The following is a 19788-nucleotide window of genomic DNA, read 5'->3' as shown; positions in this document are numbered from 1 at the left end:
GGCAGAAATAGATGAAAAAAAAGATGAAGTCTTATGCATTTGCTTCCTGAATGGTTCAGATCTGTCAGGACTCGACTACCAGCGGGGAAGGCAAACAATGCCAACAGTAACAGTTCCACCTCATCATCCAACTTCTGGATCCAAGTAACCAACTGCAAATAGACAAACTGCATCACGTTTACACCACACGTATCCCAAATGTATGCGAGCGGTTATGTGATGTGTTTGGATATGGATGGAGATTAGGTTTGATTCAGAGCAAAAACACTAATCCGAAGTAGGGACGGGAATCGGCAGGGACCTCCCGATACGATACTATCATGATACTTAGGTGGCGATACGATATGTATTGCGATTCTGTAAGTATTGCGATTCGATATTACGATTTCCTGGGATTTCTTTTGGTTACATTTTTTTTTAAATGCTGGACCATGGAAAAATGTTGAATCATACCTTCAAATACAACACAGTCAAATTCACTTAGAGCTTTACAAGTTTTATTTCAAATATTAACATTAACTTAATGACTGCCGGGCAGCCAATAGAGAAAATAAATAAAAATGTGCCCTATTATTGTATAGCCCCTGTCAACTGCACACAAACTGACAGATTAAGAAATGTATGCCACTTAGGCTACTTTTAAACAATAAATAAAACGTAAATTAAATAGAATGAATAAAAGTTTACTTAAAATATAAACTTTAAAATTATTAAAAAGTAGGCTATTGTTGTTTGCATGTAGGCGATACAAAGCTAGTGCTTGGGTATGTTTAGATTCTTGTTCAAAAACAAGAGCTGGTCAACTTGCTCTGGGGTGATGTTGCTCCCCCCATATATCCCCCCCGGTATAAAACAATAAATATGTTTTAAAAAAAAAAATAATAATAATAATATTTTTTTTAAAAAATCGATTTGGGAGGCAGCATGGCGATTTAAAATCGTCATTCACAAGAATCGCGATTTGTAACTGAATCGATTTTTCCCCCCATCCCTAATCTGAAGGGAGATATTTTGATTTAAACTAAAACCTATTAGTGTGGCCGTAACCAACGACTTCCAAGACCTTACTGAATCATTCAGAGGAAACAGCGAGTGCCTTACCTCTGACCTGTGTGACAAACATGTGTACGAACAGGTCAGCGCTCAATGAAGGATGGTTCTCCGGAGTGCCCGACCTTTCACTCCACAGAACCATCCTTTCCTGAGCTCTGACCTGTGTGACAAACACGTGTGCCTTAAAAAAACAGCAGTAACTGCACAGCTTGTGGGGGAAAAGGGAGAAAACATATTTAACTGTGTCCCATTGAGGATCAAATCATTCTTTTCGTTGTGGCTCATGAGACAGTGCGATGGAGCCAGTTAGTAGCAGGTGGACTGGTGGTTGGGAGTGTTCAGAGGCCAGGTCACAGGCTGGCTGGCTGGCTGGCTGGGGTGTGTATTCTGGGCCTTGGTAAGTATACTCTTTAAGCCAAGGCCACGGCCACAGACCAGTAGGAAGCCATTCATTACGCCATGCAGGGAAGGCAACGTGGGGAAAAACCAGGCCGACCACGTAGCACCAAGCCTGGCCACCGAGTCCCCGGCCTGCCCCTTCTCCTCTCCTGCAGTCTCCACGCCCAGGCAACACTCACTGGGCTCACACAAACAGCCTCCACACCTCCGCGTCCTTCTTACTCTCCGCGGTCACTCTCTACGGGCTTCTCCACAAACATGGAGCCAGTGCTGGAGCCGACTCCCAAAACCAAATATTGAATCCAAGTGATTCCACGATCCAAAAAACTGATTACTGAAGAATAAGTCACATTTTAAGCATTCTCTTTAAATATTCACTGCGCTCAAATGTGTCTCCAGGTTCAGTCTGAGCTCTGATCAGGTTTGGGAGATTCCCAGTTCACAGCTCACTTGTAGAAAACATGTGCATATTTGACAGGCAGCCACAACGGTCTCAGACTTAATCAATCTTAATAATCTATGTCAGTAAAGCCTTCTGTGGTGGTACAGAATAGGAAACATGTCATGAAAACCTTAAACCCACAAAATCAGCTAAATTGTGGCCTCTTGAACCTGTAGTAGTAAAATAGAGCATGACAATCTGTTTAGGGCAGCTCTACGTGGCCACATAATCCTACATTCAACTACAATCTTTAGAACATAGGACAAGATGGAGAATATATTAATAATAATAAGTTATGAATGGATAGATGAGGTTTGAAGTTGGGAAGATACAAAAAATGCATGAATCAAATGTGTTCTTTACCAATATCAACACGATAACATTTAACTTGGTGGTCAACAGATCGTCTGACCTTACATTTAAATCAACAATCACGTTTATCAACACACCCACAATAAAATGTAACTAGCTCTTTTTTTTCATCAATCTTTCTCGATGGTTATAGGAACACTTTGCGTTCAGTATTATTACAAGCAATGTAATTGGTGCACAGGCCTGTTCATTAGCAGTATGACCAGCACCAGTACCAGCACTGGTTTCCAGGTCAGTGACAGAGCCCCATGTCTTCATTCCATCTCTGTGCACTCCACAGCTCCACCATATCCATCGGGCTGGGAAGTCCCTACATGGGAGGCCCAACCAGCTCAATCCAGCCCAGCATGGTGAAAACCGGAATATTTATAGAAAACGCAGCCTCCCTGTTCCTCCTCCCAAAGACAGAGCAGTGAACTGCACCCCCGGTGGGAGGAGGAGATGCTGGGACTGGATCAAGATACAAATGGATGAGAGATGATAAGATGGCAGCAGGCAATTTTTTCTTGTTAATCCAAGTAAAAATTCTGATTAATGAAGCACGATGCTTCACTTGGACCTGACACAACTACTACACCTGCAGGAAATGCATCACTTGAGATATTAACTCTTTCAACACCATGAACACACCATAATACTTTTTTTTCGAATGTGAGGCAGGTTGCTTATATTTCTTCACAAAAAAGTAGATGAATATCTCCTATTTCTAATGTAAAAACAATATTGAGAATCACAATCCAATGAACTACTCATGAATTTATTATTAGTTTATTTTAGTTAGCATTAGGATCTAATATCCGGCCCTTGAGCCACTAAATACTCTTTTTACAAGCTAATCTCCTACTGTGCCTACTTTATTTCGTTTATTTCATTCCTTTCAGTGCAATCCAAAAACTATTTAACAAAACGATACACATACACTTGAACACATTTCATGAACGATAAGGGAACTGGAAGAAGACAAATATTTCTCGGCCCTATCATATGAATATCATATATATACGGATAGCAATTTCCATTTTTTTGTTTTCGTTTCTTTTCACATATCACATAACAAATCAGAAAGACAATTATAACTTGTCTGCTGTGTTTGCTCGTGGGATGAAGGTGTACGGAAGTATATCACAGCTTTTTCACTGTTAAACATCTGGTTGACGATAACTATGAAACATCATAAACAGTAAAGATGTCGGCAATGACGACAAAACAATGAGCTGACTGACACTAAAATGATGAATAAAGGTGAAAGAAACAACAGAGCCGGGTAAATCTCTATGAACATCTTTCACATGAAACCTGAATTTTAATCATTATTAATCTGATGATATTGTTTTTATGTATATATTTTCTAACAAATAACTATTTGTAACATTCAAACCGCTCTAGATGAGAGAATCTAGAGCAGTTTATGTAGAAGAGAAACTCGCTGCAGCAGTGCTAAATATGAGAAATATCAAAGGCCTTGTTTCACAGAGAGGCGTTTGAATGTGTGTATGTGTGTTTGAGTGCTTTTCTGAGTGTGTTGCTGCAACAAGCCTTACTCCTCTTTTGGGCCCGGTAAAAATAGTGGTGGTGGATGTGAGGTCCCTTCAGACTCTGTTATCAGCCTGCCCTGCCGTCCCGCCCACTGCCGCAACCACAGACTGACCACACGCGGCAGCAAGCAAGCACACGCGCACACACACATACTTGCACACAAACATGCGCTTGCACACACCCCCACACGCACACAGAGCAAGTGCAAGTGCAAATAATTGCACGCCAATTCGTGGTTCAGTCCAGTAAAACACATGCACAAAGAAACATATAAATCGGCATTCACATAAAACCAGATAGGGGTTAGGCGAAGTGTGGACGCGCCCAATTAGGCAAAAAAGAGATCCCAATAAAGACGGTCTAAATATAAAAAGAAATAAAAACACGCTTTTACTCTATATAGCCTCATTCTCGCACAAACAAAGCTTCCATATGCTTCCCAGACAACAAGTCATACTGCCTCACGTATGCATATGGACATGGGTGTGACAACCAAGTCATTCAGTGGTGTGTGTGTCTGTCTGTGTGCGCACACAAGAACTGTGTTACCACGTCTTTGTCAAAAGTTTGACCAGAGCATTTTCTTATGTTAGCAGCAGGAGGGGTGTGTGTGTGTGTGTGTGTGTGTGTGTGTGTGTGTGGTTGTGTGTGTGTGTGTGTGTGTGTGTGTGTGACTGAACTACATCAAGTCTGAGAAGAAAAATGTTTTCTGGACAATTCAACCACATCTCACTGCCTTCATCACAGGATAAATTTGCCTCAGTTTGAAGTTTGTGACTTTGTATGGAAGCACGCTATGATGAAGACTGCTTAGAAAACCTTGTAGTTGGTAGAGAAACTGCAGGTGGCAAAAATGATAAAATATCATGATCAAATTAACGATACCTTCAGGATGAAAATAAGGAATTTCGAAATTTTGACTTTCTAGTTTATACTTCTATTCTCGTGGATTTGAACTAGAGATGTTCTGATGCCACTTTCCTCTTCCCGATACCTGGTCTTCACATATCGGCAGATAGGAGTACCACTCCCGTACCATAGCAAAAGAATACCATAGAACTTATTTTACTATCTAGTTTGTCAATTAATTTTCTGTCTTTATTGAATATGTTGATTTGTTTGAATGCAATGAAGGCATTTCCGGCAGTATCAGAGGCATTTGTGATACTCGTAATGGTATCGGAACAACTTGAACTGTTACTGTTTTATAACTCTAACACATGAACTAACACGTTTAAACTATCAACTAAATTCATCCACTCATTTGTTCATCATTGTACAGAGGTCACCCTAAAGTTGTGTGACGGTTGATCGTTGTTTGTCCTCACTAGGATTCAATGTTTACAACTTTATGGTTATTGTCCTTATGTTCTTTCAGGGTGAGGTAAATCTTATGTCATATTAAAAGTTGTCTTTCTGGGTTTTCAGGCCCATGCATTCTTTCACTGGTTCAGCCCCGAGGATTTCTCAGAAAGCCCAGGCACACCACTGGCCAGAGGCAGCGGTCGTAACAGCAGGCCTAAGAAAAAATGTTGGAAGACAAGACGAAAGAATGCATCTGGAAAAACAACACCATTGTCGACGCTGCCAGAGAAAAGGAGACAGCAACTCTCCTAATTCTTGAGCCTCCTCCTCCTCTCGGTCTCATTTAGTCTCTGTTGTGGAAACACACAAAGGATTACATCCGTCAAGTCGGGCCTTCTCGAACCACCACAGGCCACAGCTTTAATAGTTCTGGCCCGTACCCGGCGCCCTGGGCCACGGCTGCTGCTGGCACGTGTCAAGAGTGGAGGTCGGTGTCGGGTTGTTTTACTGTCGGCCTGTCCGATGGGCTTCTCAAGCTGAGTCCTGGTTGTATCAGCTGAGGTTTGGGGCATGGTTGCGTGACAGAAGTGATTCCAATTTGTTTTAAGATGTTTTAGACAAGGGCCTTACCGAGGCCATCCAGAGGACAGCGCTGCCTCAGGTTGAAACAGGCTGATCTCAATCAAAATGCAGTAGAACAACACTAAAACGGAACAACACAAACTATTAATTAGAAATAAAACACCGTGATTAGGAGATTCTTTTGAAGAGAGGAAAAAAAATGCTCAACTTCTGCATGAAATTCTAGTTTGATGAAAATTTATTCAATTGAACTTTTGACTATGGGAATTATGCCTGACAGAAATGACCTGCAGAGACTGAGACTAAGAGAAAGGAAGATTTCATATATAGCTAGCTGTGTTGCATCAACACACGACACCACAAAAGAGATGTGCAGACAATTATGAAACAGGTTTTGATGCAACAATTACATCTCTTAAATGAAAAATGCTAACAGCAATGCTGGCAAGGAGATAAGCTAGTTAGAATTTGCAAAATAGCAAACACAGCTACTGTTTGATTGATGGTAGGATTTCCATAATATTCTTGGCTGGCTACCATGTTAACAGGTAAATCTCTGTCTTAGGAATTTACCAGCCAATCATGCAATCAGTCACTGTCATCAGAACTCAGGAACCATCTGTTTCATGAGCGCCAAAAAAATACTTTCCTGAGCCAAATCATTTTAAACTTCGTCTATGGGCAAAACCTGTGAGATATGATGGGCGAGCTGTAGCCATCACAACCCAGTGTGACAAGCCAGATTTCCCTTAAAAGTTGTACTGAATTTGTCAAACTTTTACCCCCCCATGACAGTCCTGATTAAGCCATATATGTTTTACACGATTCAGCACAAAACTCACACTTGTATTCACGATGACAAAGAAGAATCTGCAACATAAGGAAGAATGAATTGGGGCTGGAGGCGGAGTCGGATGGGAACCTTCCTGTGTGGGTTATCAAACCTCTTCAGTGTGTGTGTGTGAGAAAGTCAGCAGGGTGGTAACAGCCGGCCTCAGAAGCTGTGATAGTTCCCAGCTCTGCACTTGGCCCACTAACATTTGTTCTTTGACAATAACAGAGGAAGTCATTCCTCCTTCCAGCACAAACATCTGCTACCTGTTACACACACTACACGCACACACCAGATTACATACATTAGGTATCTCCCAAAGCTAAACACAATGTCCTCATCAGCTCAGCATAAACACAACCAGTATGTGGTGTGCATGTGCAGACACACACACACACACACACACGCTGCCTTTCTCTCTCTGTCCATTCTACTCAAGTCTAAACATCATACACATGTGCTCAGAATATTTACACACACGGCCACTATCTCCTATATCTGTGTGTGTGTGTGTGTGTGTGTGTGTGTGTGTGTGTGTGTGTGTGTGTGTGTGTGAGATGCTCCTCTCCACACGTACGCTGCAGACCTTTATCTGTGTTTGACTATTTTTAGACCACTTCACCTGCATGCAGCTCTATCACAGTCGTACCCTCTTCCCACAGCTACACGCTCCTTAAATATCTGCCTCCATCTTCGTGCTACCAACACACCTGCTATCTATAGCCTGCTTGCAGATGGTCCCTGCAGATATACACAAACTTATCAGCACTGCTCTGAGTAACTCAAAAAACAATCCAAAGGGTCTGGTCCTTGTTTTACACTCTCAAGGGGAAGAAAAAGAAGAAACAGGAAACTGCTGTCTCACAGAGGTCCCCATGTAATTTGCACTGTAACACACACACACACACACTCGGAAATGGCAGAATTGTAGAACAGTGTGAGAAAATACTTTTACAATTCGCATTTGTAACCAGTTTCTTAATTTGAACTCAGTAGTAAAAGACTGAAAGGGTTAAGAGACCTTTCATATGCACTGTACTTAAGATGGCTACTAAATTTAGGTCAACACAGAGCACGTGTGTGAACGAGGGTTCGAGGGTAATCAAGTAAGAATGTGTTTGTGCCCCACAAGAGGTTTTACATATTACATAAATAAACAGCACCACAGGGAAAAGAAGAGACATATTCAACTTACTCAGTCAGATCAAAAAGTCCCTAAAACTCTTACAACTGTTTGTTTGTTTTTTGTTTGTTTTTTGTTTGTTTGGAGTACTCAAAAACTGCTGAACCGATTTTATTGAAACTTGGTGGGAGGGTGTGTGTGTGTGTGTGTGTGTGTTGGGGGGGGGGGGGGGTATGAGCAAACCCAAGAACCCATTGACTTTTGGAACGGATTTGACTCAGGGGGTGGGATCCAGAAAGGTTTTAGAATTTCTCAAGAAATAATGGAGATATAAAAAAAAATGTCATGTTTTTGCAGAAAATTCCTTCTTATTTTTCTTTTGAATGTTATTTAGTTGTTTGTTTGAAGCTGCCTACTTATTCCTCATCTATTTTTTAGGGAAATTCTGTAATTCTTGTGCCTCACTTGATCTGAATTTTCTGCACATAATCGTTATGTATTCTCACATGTCTAACTCGTGTTTTTACAAGGGGACAGACAAGAAAAACTCACCCAGACATTGTTGTTGTCAAATACAGCTCCTCGGGGGGATATCAGGAGGTAATCCAGAGTTCAGTGCTTGTCTGAAAGCAGCTTACATGTTGGGGAAACTTCTACAAATTCCGGTTTCCAAACTCAGAAGAATTAAAGGAATAGTTTGACTTGTTTTGAAATTCCCTTCATCGCTTGCCTACCTCTTACACCAAACTTTGTACTTTTCACACTTTGGATTTAATACTTCAATACTAAAATAATGGGGTATGATGTGTTAATTAATGCCCTTCATTGCTAGTAGGCACAATTTGTGGTCTCTGGACAAAAGCAGGCTAGCTGTTTCTCCTTGTTTCCAGTCTTTATGCTAAGCTAACTGGATAATAACTAGCTTCACATGTAGCTCACAGAGATGAGGGTGGCATCCATCCTCACATCTAACTCTGCAAACTGTCAAACTATAGCTGTGATGAAAATGAATAGGTGATGGTGAATCTGTGAAATCTGCAACAAATACTAACATCACTAATATAATACTATTTGAGACATCATTTTATCAATAAAGAATTGGGCAAGATCAGTTTAAATTGTTTATTACGCATTGAAATAAAGTTGGAACATTTTCTCCTACTGACAGGTGTCATAGAAAAACCTATGGGAAGAGTACATGTGTAAAAGTGTTACTCTCTCTTCTGAGCAAACAACAGAGATTGTGTTTGTAGATGCAGTGATGAACAGTGTGTGAGGTTCAACAGTCTGATGTGTTTTTGGTGGAAGGAAAAAGGAAATTGAACGTCAAAGGAAGGCCTGCAGGCATCAGCTGTGTTTCATCCCATTCAGACATTTCTGTGGCTGTTCGACTGTGACGCACTGCACATCTCTACCTTCTCTATTGGACGGTCAAAAAGCTGGACAGAGAAACGGAACAAAACAGAAACAGAACTGCTGTTCCTTTTCTTACATATTATAACAATTTAACCCAAATAACAGACTGGATTGATTTATAATATTTTAAGTATAGCACAGTGCAGAGTGTACATTACATTCGTTTATTTATTATTTATTGTTGTTGTCAAGGGAATGCTGGGGTGGGATTGGGAGGTTTGGGGAGGGCACAAGGGACGGGGGGAAAAAAAAAAAAAAAGCTGAAACTAATGTACTGAGGACTTTATTTAATGGAGCAGATGATGTTTGTCCAACACTGATGTTAGCCAGCTTTAGTACAGCTCCAAAGAATGCTGCTGGTATAATTGTTTTGAAACCACAAATCTTTCTTTTATGTTTTTGTTTTTTCTTTAAAAATGTTATTATTACTTTCAATCGATGTTTTGCAAAAGAGTTTATGTCTGTAAAACGAAGCATCGTATACCTGAAGTGGGAAAAAGTCAATGTTGTAAAAGGTCATTGAATGCACTGGACCCCATTAGTGTTATAGAGGTAGGTTACTTACAGATTATTGTATCAGAGCATTTTCAGAGAATTGAATTTCAAATAATGGTTTGTCATTTGTTTTTGATGAGGATCTGGAATTAAAGTTCTTATTGTACAGTATAATACATGTATATATGTTATGAAAAAATAAAATCTTTAAAAAAAAGAAACAGAACTGCTAAATGTGGGTACAAAATAAAAGGACCATCCCTAAGCTCTGTCCCTTTTCCTGAAATGTACCAATCCCAATCTTTCTCTGTCATTTTTCTGCTCTAATGCCCCAGCCATTGAGTGTCTTCAATTACACGTTCGCTTTGAACACGCACGACTGAAGATGGCTCAGAGACGTGCTTGGTTTTTTCTGCATTTCAAAACACTATAACAAACTATTGGTAGGTTGCCAAAAGGTGCAGTCATCGCAATGCTGTTGGCCAAACAACATGGCAACAGTAACCAAGGGACCTGCGGCTAAAGTGGGAGGATACGATTGTCAGGTTGCTGAATACAATTCATGGGCCCATGATTTACTGGTGTATATTTGTGGTGAGAAGTGCAGGGCAGCAAAATGTCCCACGCTCCAAAAAATGACAGCGATTTTAAGATGTACTGTACTTCATGCTCATGCTGATTAATTAATCAATTAGTTCTTCAAGCAAAAATTTAAAAAAACACATTTGCTGGTTTCTGTTGTTTTTCTCTGTCTTAAAGATTCTAATAAGTCAAGATTCTTCATTAAAATGTCTAAGCTGACTAGACCTATTTTATGTATTTTGTTGACTTGTGCACCTAAAGGTACCAGGACCTTTGATATTGATCACCTTTTAATTGTGTCATTTCTCCTTAACCCTTGACCTTTCCCATCTTTGCTATAACCTCAAGGGCCAACAACTTATGACTAAGGAAAGACCAACAGCTAGCCAGTTAGCCAGTCGGCCGTTTTTATCCTTCAACTGTTGGATTATTCATCTCTGTTTGCTGCATAAGGTGAATAAAACTTTAATACATCCACTCATCCGTGAACATGATTTGCACCTGAGTAACATCAGGTAGATTTTCCTTGCCAATGATGACAACTCATGATCCCACACTACTTCACGTTGTAATCAAACCAAGTCTTTTATTTTGATTGAGAGATCCCTAGCAGCCAAAGATACAATTTGATCATTTCCATGATAATGAAATAAATCAGTTACCTTCTGACATCTTACTAGGAGGTGGATCCAGGAATTTGTCATCAATTTCTTTAACATGGAAGGATATTTCAACATTTTCCCAAGGAACGGTTCATGGATCTTGGACGATTTAGGGATCTTATATCTATGAGTTTGGGTAATTTGGTGCGATTTGATTAAATTCAAGGGGATTGTTTGGACTTAGCAAAAGTCCGGAGTCTACTCAGCTCCATTTTACTTACATGTAGGATTTCATTCAGGGCAGCATTGTTGGAGAGAGTTGAATGAATAAATTGCTGATGGGACGAGCCTTGTTCAGTTCGGACAAAGAAGCGACGTTATATAGCAAAATTACTAATCAAAAGCACATTAAATTACAATGAAGAAAACTAATAGCTGAAGCACATGCTGATGTAAAGTTCAGCGTGTAGGTGTGTCAGGTACAATGGAACAAAAAATGACAGTGATCAATCATCTCCATTTAATAAGCAGCTTGTGAGTCTTGTCGTGTCTTTGAATTTCTATTGTAAATACTTCTGTGTAATTAACACGACTCCACTGTTATTAAATGTTCTTTCCTCTCTTGTTGTAAAAGATGAAAAATGCACGTGCTCCATGTTGAGGCTTTGTGTCGTGCCGTACAATACTGTTACAACATTTATGACATAATACTCTCTGTTACACAAGGCAGGAGAACGTGTGATCTAATCCTAATGATGGAAAAGGACCAAAAGTAGAAAGACAGAGACAGAAGCGAGCAAGAAGAACAGCAGCTGGGAAACGGAGAGGGAGATGGACAAGAAGAGACAAACTCAGAGAAACGGATCGGGAGACATCTGGGGAAGCTCCACACAGGGCGGCCATGACAGGAAAGAAAACTAAAATCCACTCTCCTCCCGAAATCTCCCCTAAGCCTTTAAGAGACCGAGCATCCCGGCTGCTCCCCCTCCTTCCCCCCCCCCGCCCTGGTTCCATGGCAGACCTCCCTGGAGTCCAGACCATTATCAAACCACCAAGTGCTCAATCAAATCCCCGAAGAAAATGATGTGGTTTTTCATTCTCTGTGTTGACCCCCTCAGCTCCAGGTCTGACCACTCCACGCCTCCAGCTCCCTCATCGACCCCATCAGTGTCGTTCAATAAAAGGCCAGGGAAACCCCCCCGATCCCCCCCCCCCCCCTTTCCCTCGGTGTGTTGATATTACCAGCAGACTGTTTGGTTGTGTTTGTCAGAGTGTGATGACAGAACTAAACACTGGTATTTACACTGCGATAACCGCCTTGTCTGGACAGGCTCTGTGTGGAAACTGGGTGTGTGGGACCGACAGAGATCGTGTGTGTGTGTGTGTGATTTCTATGGTTATGTGGAGAAATTTTGGTTTGAAACCCTCGTTGTGAGGACATTCGTCACAACTTTAAAGGGCTGTTTGATGGTTAAGCCTGGGTTTTAAGATTCAGGTTAGAATTAGTGTGTGAGAGCATGTGTGTGAGTGGTAGTTTGTGTGTGTGTGTGTGTGTATGTGTGTGTACATGCTAAGGCTTGATGCCCATATTATAATCTGTGGGTTGGTGTGCAAACACATGTTATGAAAACTGCTTTGATGGTTGGATTTGATATTTTCCTCCTTGTTGATTGATTCCAGTTGTGAAGATTTTTAAGTTCTAACCTGAGAGGATTACAGGCTCAGAAACTCATCTATGAACTGAGGTCATTCAATCCCATGAAAGGTTGTTAATACAAATATAAGACTGCATTCATTAACTTGTAAAGCTAACACAACATTTTTGTATTCCCTTTTTTTTGTACCATTTCAACATTGAATGCAAACTGTGTTCCCTAAAGCAACATTGACAACAACCTACAACAAATACCTCCACTCTATAGATTCAAGCAATCACATACTGCTTTGGTAAAACAAAGTCCTAAATATGTAAACAACAGTAATACCCATTAATTACTTGTACATTCCTAGAAATGTTTTTTGCAGTGTTAGTTTTTTGCAGATTTGTGTGCAGCAGAACTCTCGCCCTCCCCCCACAAGAGAAGTGAAGTGGAAATAGATCAATATTTCTTTATAGTTTTGACCAATACCTTTAAAATGTAAAATCTACAATGAGTTCAAACAGAAGCAAGAAAACCATTTTTTTAAGCAATTTAAAAACATTTTTGAATTTTTTCACTCTTTTTCTTAAACAGTTAATCCATCATCAAATAGTTGATAATTAATGCTTCTAAAAGACTAATTATTTTTTAGCAATAATTTAAGTAAACCTCATCACCTCTCTGATGGAGGTTATGTTTTCAGCCCCATCCATTTGTTTGGTGATTTGTTTGTTTGTGAGCAAAAATAACACAATGGATTTCCATGGTAGAAACTTGGTAGAAAGATGCAATATGTATCAGGGAAGAACCCATTGCATTTTGGTGCGAATATGGATGAGGAGGTGGATCCAGGAATTTTTTTATCAATTTCTTTAACATGGCAAGATATTTCAACATTTTCCCAAGGAACGGTTCATAGATCTTGGACGATTTAGGGAACTTCTATCTATGAGTTTGTGCAATTTGATAAATTCAAGGTGACTGTTGGGCCTTAAGGCGCATGCTTCTGCGTTTTCATGGGCCCGGAAGCGTAAGAGCCTTTCCGGGCCCCTTACGTGCTTGCGTAACCCTTCTTACGTGCTTATGTGCGTCGCCCAATTTTTCTAACTAGACGGCAAAGCTCCGCAAGCGTCACGTAGCCGGCAAGGCTGTGATTGGTCTGCTAACTACATCATTTCCGGAGTCGCATTTCCGGTTTCATGCCCGATAATACCGGCGGAAACCACGGAAGATTTAGAAGAATGAATATGGACCAAATAGAAGAGCACTTGGCAGAAGAGATCCGAAACTATGACCACTAGTATAACCCGTTACTGACTGGTGGATTTGTCCGCCAGAAAAAGGCTCTGAGGAAAAAGGAGAAATGGCTCTTCTTCGTGCGACACACGAAGAAGAGCCGACTTCGACAAAAAACATTACTCCCCCTATTGGTCTGGTGGGGAATTGCTTGGCAACACGAGCAACGCTTGTAAAACCATGAATGACAACGAGTCCTGCGTCAAAACTGCGTGAAAAGCCTCAGTCGCCGTTGCAGAAGCATGCGCCGGCCTTTAGCAAAACTATGCAGTCTACTCAGTGCCTTTTTACTTACAGGTAGGATTTCATTCAGGGCAGCAGTGTTGGAGAAGGTTGATTGAATAAATCGCTGGAGCTCTTAAACTGTCCACTGCAGTTGCAGGTAGGATGAGCCTTGTCCAGTTCAGACAAACAAGCGACGTTATATACATGTCGCCGCTGATTGGGCAACACCTCTGACACATCCGGCAAACGAGAAAAAACATATCTCCAAGTCTGTCACACCATTGTACAAAAGCCTCTGGACTTTGCAATAAAAGTCTGATAATGATAAACCGACTTTACAACAAAACTGTTGTTTTACCCTAAAACTTTCCAGTAGAAGACAACAAAAGTTCTGCTCAGGAAACAAACGATCTCAAGATACATGAGGCAAACAGCGTACGACAGGAATTTAAAGCACCGCGATCACAGCAACCTCTCAATGACACAGGCAGATCAATGGTGATGCCAACTACAAGACACATGAGCAAACATTTGCAGAGAGACTGTGAGATGCTGATGAAAGCTCCACAATAATAAACAGAGCCTGTACCCTTTGTTTGTATATAAATGTGTGTGACAGCAGTTGGGATGGGTATATGCAGCTCAGTTGTATGAGTGGGGGGTCAGATTAAAGTACAGCATTGAGCAACCTATTGTAGTCCTCTGCACCACAGTAATCATGTGGTTCAAGGTTTGATTCAACTGAAGCTACATCACTAAATAAACACTGGTCATTTAAGCAACATCTGACAGAAAATGTCAGCATGTTTTATGTACATACACATATACATGTGTATTTGATGCATGTTGTTGTGTGTGTGGGTTCAGACCTGCAGCAGAGTCCCGTGGATGTGGTTGTGTTGGATTCTGGGTCCCGGCTCTGCAGGAAGCTTCTGCAGTAAAGCGTGAACTGTAGACGGGACCTGGGTGACCAGCACGAAGGGGACGAGGGCCCGAGCTGACATTTCTCTGGTCCGATACACTGGGGAGTGACCGCATCTGCAGATAGCACACACACACAGAGCAGCATTAACATTACTGTCGTATGAAGTCATACCAATAATACAGTCATGGAAACCTGCTCCGTTGTCTTTTATTCTCGCTTTATGTCAGATTTGTGTTTATGTTTGAGTTAACTCAAGTCAAGGATTGTTTTTGTAACTGTTGAGTTCAAATTATTTTAAACTGCACTAATAATTGTGTGTATTATTATTAAGTTTCTTTATTATTATGTTCACACTCTGTCATGTCGATGAATGGTAAGTTTCACCGCCTCATGTTTGTTCAGGTTTAAGCAGGACAGTCGTCCTATGTGGGAATCCAGAGTTTCACTACAAGGTCTCAGTCCCGAGTTTCAGTCCAGAGTTTCAGTACAGTAACGTATACGTCTGTGTGGTGTCGTGTTGAGAGTGGTGGTGGGGTGTGGAGCGGGGGTGGTGGGTTCGCAAGCTGGACTGGTACCGGCACAGTGCGGCTGAGAGAAGAGTGCAATTTCAAGATGATATCATACGGACAGGAAGTACGAAACGCGACGTTTTCAATAACATATTTCTTAGAATGGACTGAGTGAAAACCTTGGGGAGTGACTGTTTTCCAACTTTGAGGGTCCCTACTGACCCTCTTCAAACCCAGAAAATGTATTTTACACAATATGGGCCCTTTAAACATTGCCAAACATCCATTCTCTGTTTGTGTTTCATTATTACAAAGGCAAAAAAAAAAAAAAAATCTAAATCTAAACAGCTCCCCGACCAGCAAATGACCAATTATGCCAAAATTAAATACTTTGAAATCCCGACCTAACCAGCCAGGACATATGCTCTTTCATTTTGTTTTTGCCCACACACAGATGTCTGTATTACACACACCAACATATGGTCATTTACAGTGTTCACTAGTGATTGAGAATGTGGCCAGTCACCCTGAGTACAGGCTAAAATTAACCTTGTTTACAAGCTGATAGTCTTTCCATCTCCTGTGTCATAACACTGCCATCCCTGATAAGAGGGAAGGACATGACCAAGACCCGACTGAGATGAGAGGAGGAGTAAGAGACACCAGGAGGGACAGAGTAAGAGTGGCTGAAGGAAGTAGGCGACACTCATTTTAAATTGTTAAAAAAAATTTTAGTGTAGCTCAGAGACTTCAAAAAACACAGACACAACACATCCGTTTTAAATGAACGGGCAGGCATTTCAGGAAATGCATTTCTTTGATCCAGAAATAGAGAAAGATCGAATTATAGTCATGCCTCTGTTAAATTTTAGGCTGCAGCCTGCCGCCCAAGGAATGACATTTTCTACAATCTACGATCCAACTATGAATAAAAGGTAAATTACTGTGCATGATGTCTGTTGCAGTGTATTACAGATATGATTGATTTGTCAGAAGAAAGATCCATTCACTTTGCAGTGCGAAAGTTGGTGAAATATTAAAAATATCAATACATTATAACAGGAATTGTATTTACCTCTGTCAAGGAGGTCATGCTTTCGCTGATGTCCATTCATTTGGTTGGATTACGCAAAAACTACTATAAGGATGTCCACGAAACTAAATACAAATAAACAGACAAGGACCAAGAAACAGACCTTTAAACTTCGGTGTGGATCCATAAAAAGGGTTGGATTTAGGAACTATTCATTATGGCTTTCTCACAATATTGTGAGGTTTTTTCAGACAGTGTCACAGATCTGTGAATAATAATAATAATGAATGGATCTTGATGACAAATTAGACACAGTTAGAGAAAATAAATTGAGAAGTGTGTGAACTTTTGTGCAGCTTGATATAATTCAGGGAGCCTGTTGGGCCTTGGTGGATGTACACATGCTTTTCTGAGTGCCATTCTAGAGGTAAATGCAAACAGTACAATAGAAAATGGAACAGGAAGATTCACATGTTATAACACACTTACACTTCGCAGATAAATAGGCCGACAGAGTCTTTTCCTGAGTGTTTTCATCATTGCTTCATTGGAGAGCTGTGTGCAGTGCTCTGTGGCCCGCTCTCCTCCTCTCTCACACTCATCAGCCATCTGCTTGCTTTTTAAATAGCCACATGTCTACATGCTGTGGGGTTAGTCTGATGCCTAGTCTGAGAGTAAAATATATTGTTACCGTTTAACTTTATGGTTTCATTTTATGTGTAGCTGTTTATGTGCATCCTTACACCAAACTATTGGTTAGTTTAACGGACATAAACACTTTCCACGTTGTCTTCAAGAGCAATGTCTAGAATTATTAAATTATTAATTTAATTCAGTTAATTAAAACCAGACCAGAGACCAGAGGGAGACAATTGTCAGCGCCCAACAAAGGCCTGTCTGTTCCAGTTGGAGTTGGTTGAGACCTCAGTAAAGTGCTTCTGTAGGTTGACCTTGAGACTGTGTACAAAACAAATTAACATAGAGCCATGGAATTATCCTCATCTTAGAGTCTCAGACAGACGACTGGGTCTTACATTTATAGAGAGAGTTCCTTGAATCCAGAGCCGAGCACAGACGAGCACACACTTGCATACATGCCCGCAGACCTAAAGTCAAAGGAGGACAGGAGGTGTGTAGGGTGCAGGCTGTTTATAGGGCCTGTAAAGGCATTAAAGGGTTATGTGGAGGCCAAACAAGAGGCTCTGCTTCACCGCGGAACATTCAGCAGAAGGATCCAGAGAAACGTGAAACACCTATCAATCACGACAGTGGTATGCAGGGTTGAAAAGGAAGCTCGCTTTTTGGGCTTTGGTATGCTGGAGGGCGAGATGCGTTTAAAGACACAAACTTACAGCTGTGTATAACCTACGACGATGAGGAAAAAACAGAGCGGGAAGATAAAAAGAAAAACTAAAGTGCAAATAATTACCGGCATGTTTTTTGAATTTTCTGTGTGTCTCAAAAATGAAATGCTGGTCAGAATAAGAGCCGGGAAAATAAAAGACAAGTGGCTTGAAATTTATATGGACTGAAACAAAGGGAGGGCTGTTAGGAGCAACAAGTCAACTGTCAACAAATGCTTTTCCACCTGCTGTGATCATGCCACACACACGCACACGCACACACACACACACACACACAACCGAGACCATGTATCAAACACAGACAACAGTTTGCATTCCTGAGCTCTACACGCCTTTGCACAATAATTTACTGGCAAACTCACACTTGCGCATTTAACACACAAACAGGTCTAATGACCAAGATCCATGTCCATTCCACACTTCCCACCCCTGCCCGCCACCATTTGAGGCCCATATGTTAACTATCTGTGCTAATTTGTCCCATTGAAACTCTTTTGCAAAAGGAAATGACAGTTTGGAGGGGTGTAATTTTAGAAACAGGGCCGTCCCCTGTGGGGTCAGGAGGCAGACTGTTGACTGGCATGGACGAGACTCATCTGGGACTCATTTTGAAGAACTGGGAGAATAGCTTCCTCCGTCGACACTGTAGCATTTTCACTAAACAAGCCCAAGCGACGAAGAAGGTTCCGTTACTCAATGAAAATTATTTTGCCTCAGTTATTCATACAGGTGAGATGTCTGAAAACAATCAGTCGTTTTGTCTCATTGTTCTACAAACTAAAGGTCATACAGTGGACGAAAGCAGTCCACAGTTATTCCTATACACTATATACATGTAGTGCACAACTTTTAAATTATAATTTTATTGTACAGTACAAAAAGTGTCTAGACGTATCTATGAACAATCCCACACTTAAACATGTCACATTTTATAGAGGCAGCTGCAAAAGTCATCAGACGGTGCAAGAGTCAAAATCTCAATTTGATTCTCACCACTGAGTCTAAAGTAGTGAGAGATTTTCTGCATTTGCAGATTTTGCAATAATACAATATGAAAAAGAATATTTGTGAGTAAAAATCCCAATAAGGTTGTTTGATTAACCCCTGAACACATATTCGTCGATTATTGCAAGTGAAAAGAAGTTAATACAAAACAACTCTTGCAGTTGAGATAAATTTTGCCTTAAAAATTTACTGCGGCTTATATATCATTTCACACTATATCTCGAAAATGTATGAAAGTTTGAGCTCTCCACTAAGCAAAAACGCTGAGTCTCTCTATTCCTGATGTATGACTTTGCCTAAAAACAGTGTATTATCTACTGCTACAATGTCACTTTTACCATATTTTATCACCAAACTGACGGCCTCTTATTAAATGAAATGCTTGTGAGTCCAGATCAAGACACAAGGTACAGTATCAGTTAACGTTTTGAAACTCAACTGTGGAAAACAATTTATTTTTTTTGTGTCTCTCCAGGGTGTCAGGGTTCAGCCTCAGTTGACCAGTTCAGGTTACTCTCAGCAATGTGGACGATGACAGACTGTAAACAACTTGAATTTGTCATTGTCCACTGTCCCGAGTCCCAGCGAAGCAACATGAAGATAATGAACATGAGCAGCGAGAAGGAGAAATCTACAACATCTCTTCTGGGAAGGAAATGACAGTGGTCCCCTTTGAAGCCTCACTTTAGTTTATGGGCAATACCGTGCCCTTTCAAAAGAAATGAGATACGAGGCATCGAGGACGGGAAAGGAAAGGAGTAAGGTAGACAGGGAGGGTGCGGAAAGATGCTTGGACTGGATATCACGCGACATAAATCACTGTACCAGCACTCTGAGGGTTTAACATTCAGGCAGAGAAAGAAGGAGAGGGGAAGGAGAAAGAGAAAGGGAGGAAAAAGGGAGACACAAAGAGAGAAGAGACCAAATGTCCACCGGATAAAAAGACGTCAAAGACTAGAATGAAGCTGCCATCAGTTATTAGATAACTGTGTCTGGTTGTCATCATCCGCCCCCGCGTCATCATAATCATCATCGGTCTCTTCCTTATTAAC

At 40.9% G+C, this 19788-nt stretch overlaps 1 protein-coding gene across 1 annotated transcript in view; it reads right to left on the bottom strand.

The window, feature by feature from the left end:
• Positions 1 to 19788, bottom strand: part of thada (THADA armadillo repeat containing) — a 110074-nt gene that overhangs the window by 38598 nt on the left and 51688 nt on the right. Inside the window, exon 29 of the mRNA XM_061087843.1 lies at positions 14770 to 14938. Within this exon, the coding sequence (XP_060943826.1) occupies positions 14770 to 14938 (169 nt within the window). The remainder of the gene's footprint in view (positions 1 to 14769; positions 14939 to 19788) is intronic.

The sequence above is a fragment of the Limanda limanda genome, chromosome 15 (genome assembly GCF_963576545.1).
Source record: "Limanda limanda chromosome 15, fLimLim1.1, whole genome shotgun sequence".
NCBI lineage: Eukaryota > Metazoa > Chordata > Actinopteri > Pleuronectiformes > Pleuronectidae > Limanda > Limanda limanda.
Note: the sequence above shows the minus strand (reverse complement) of the source record. Positions and strands in the feature narration are given on the sequence as shown.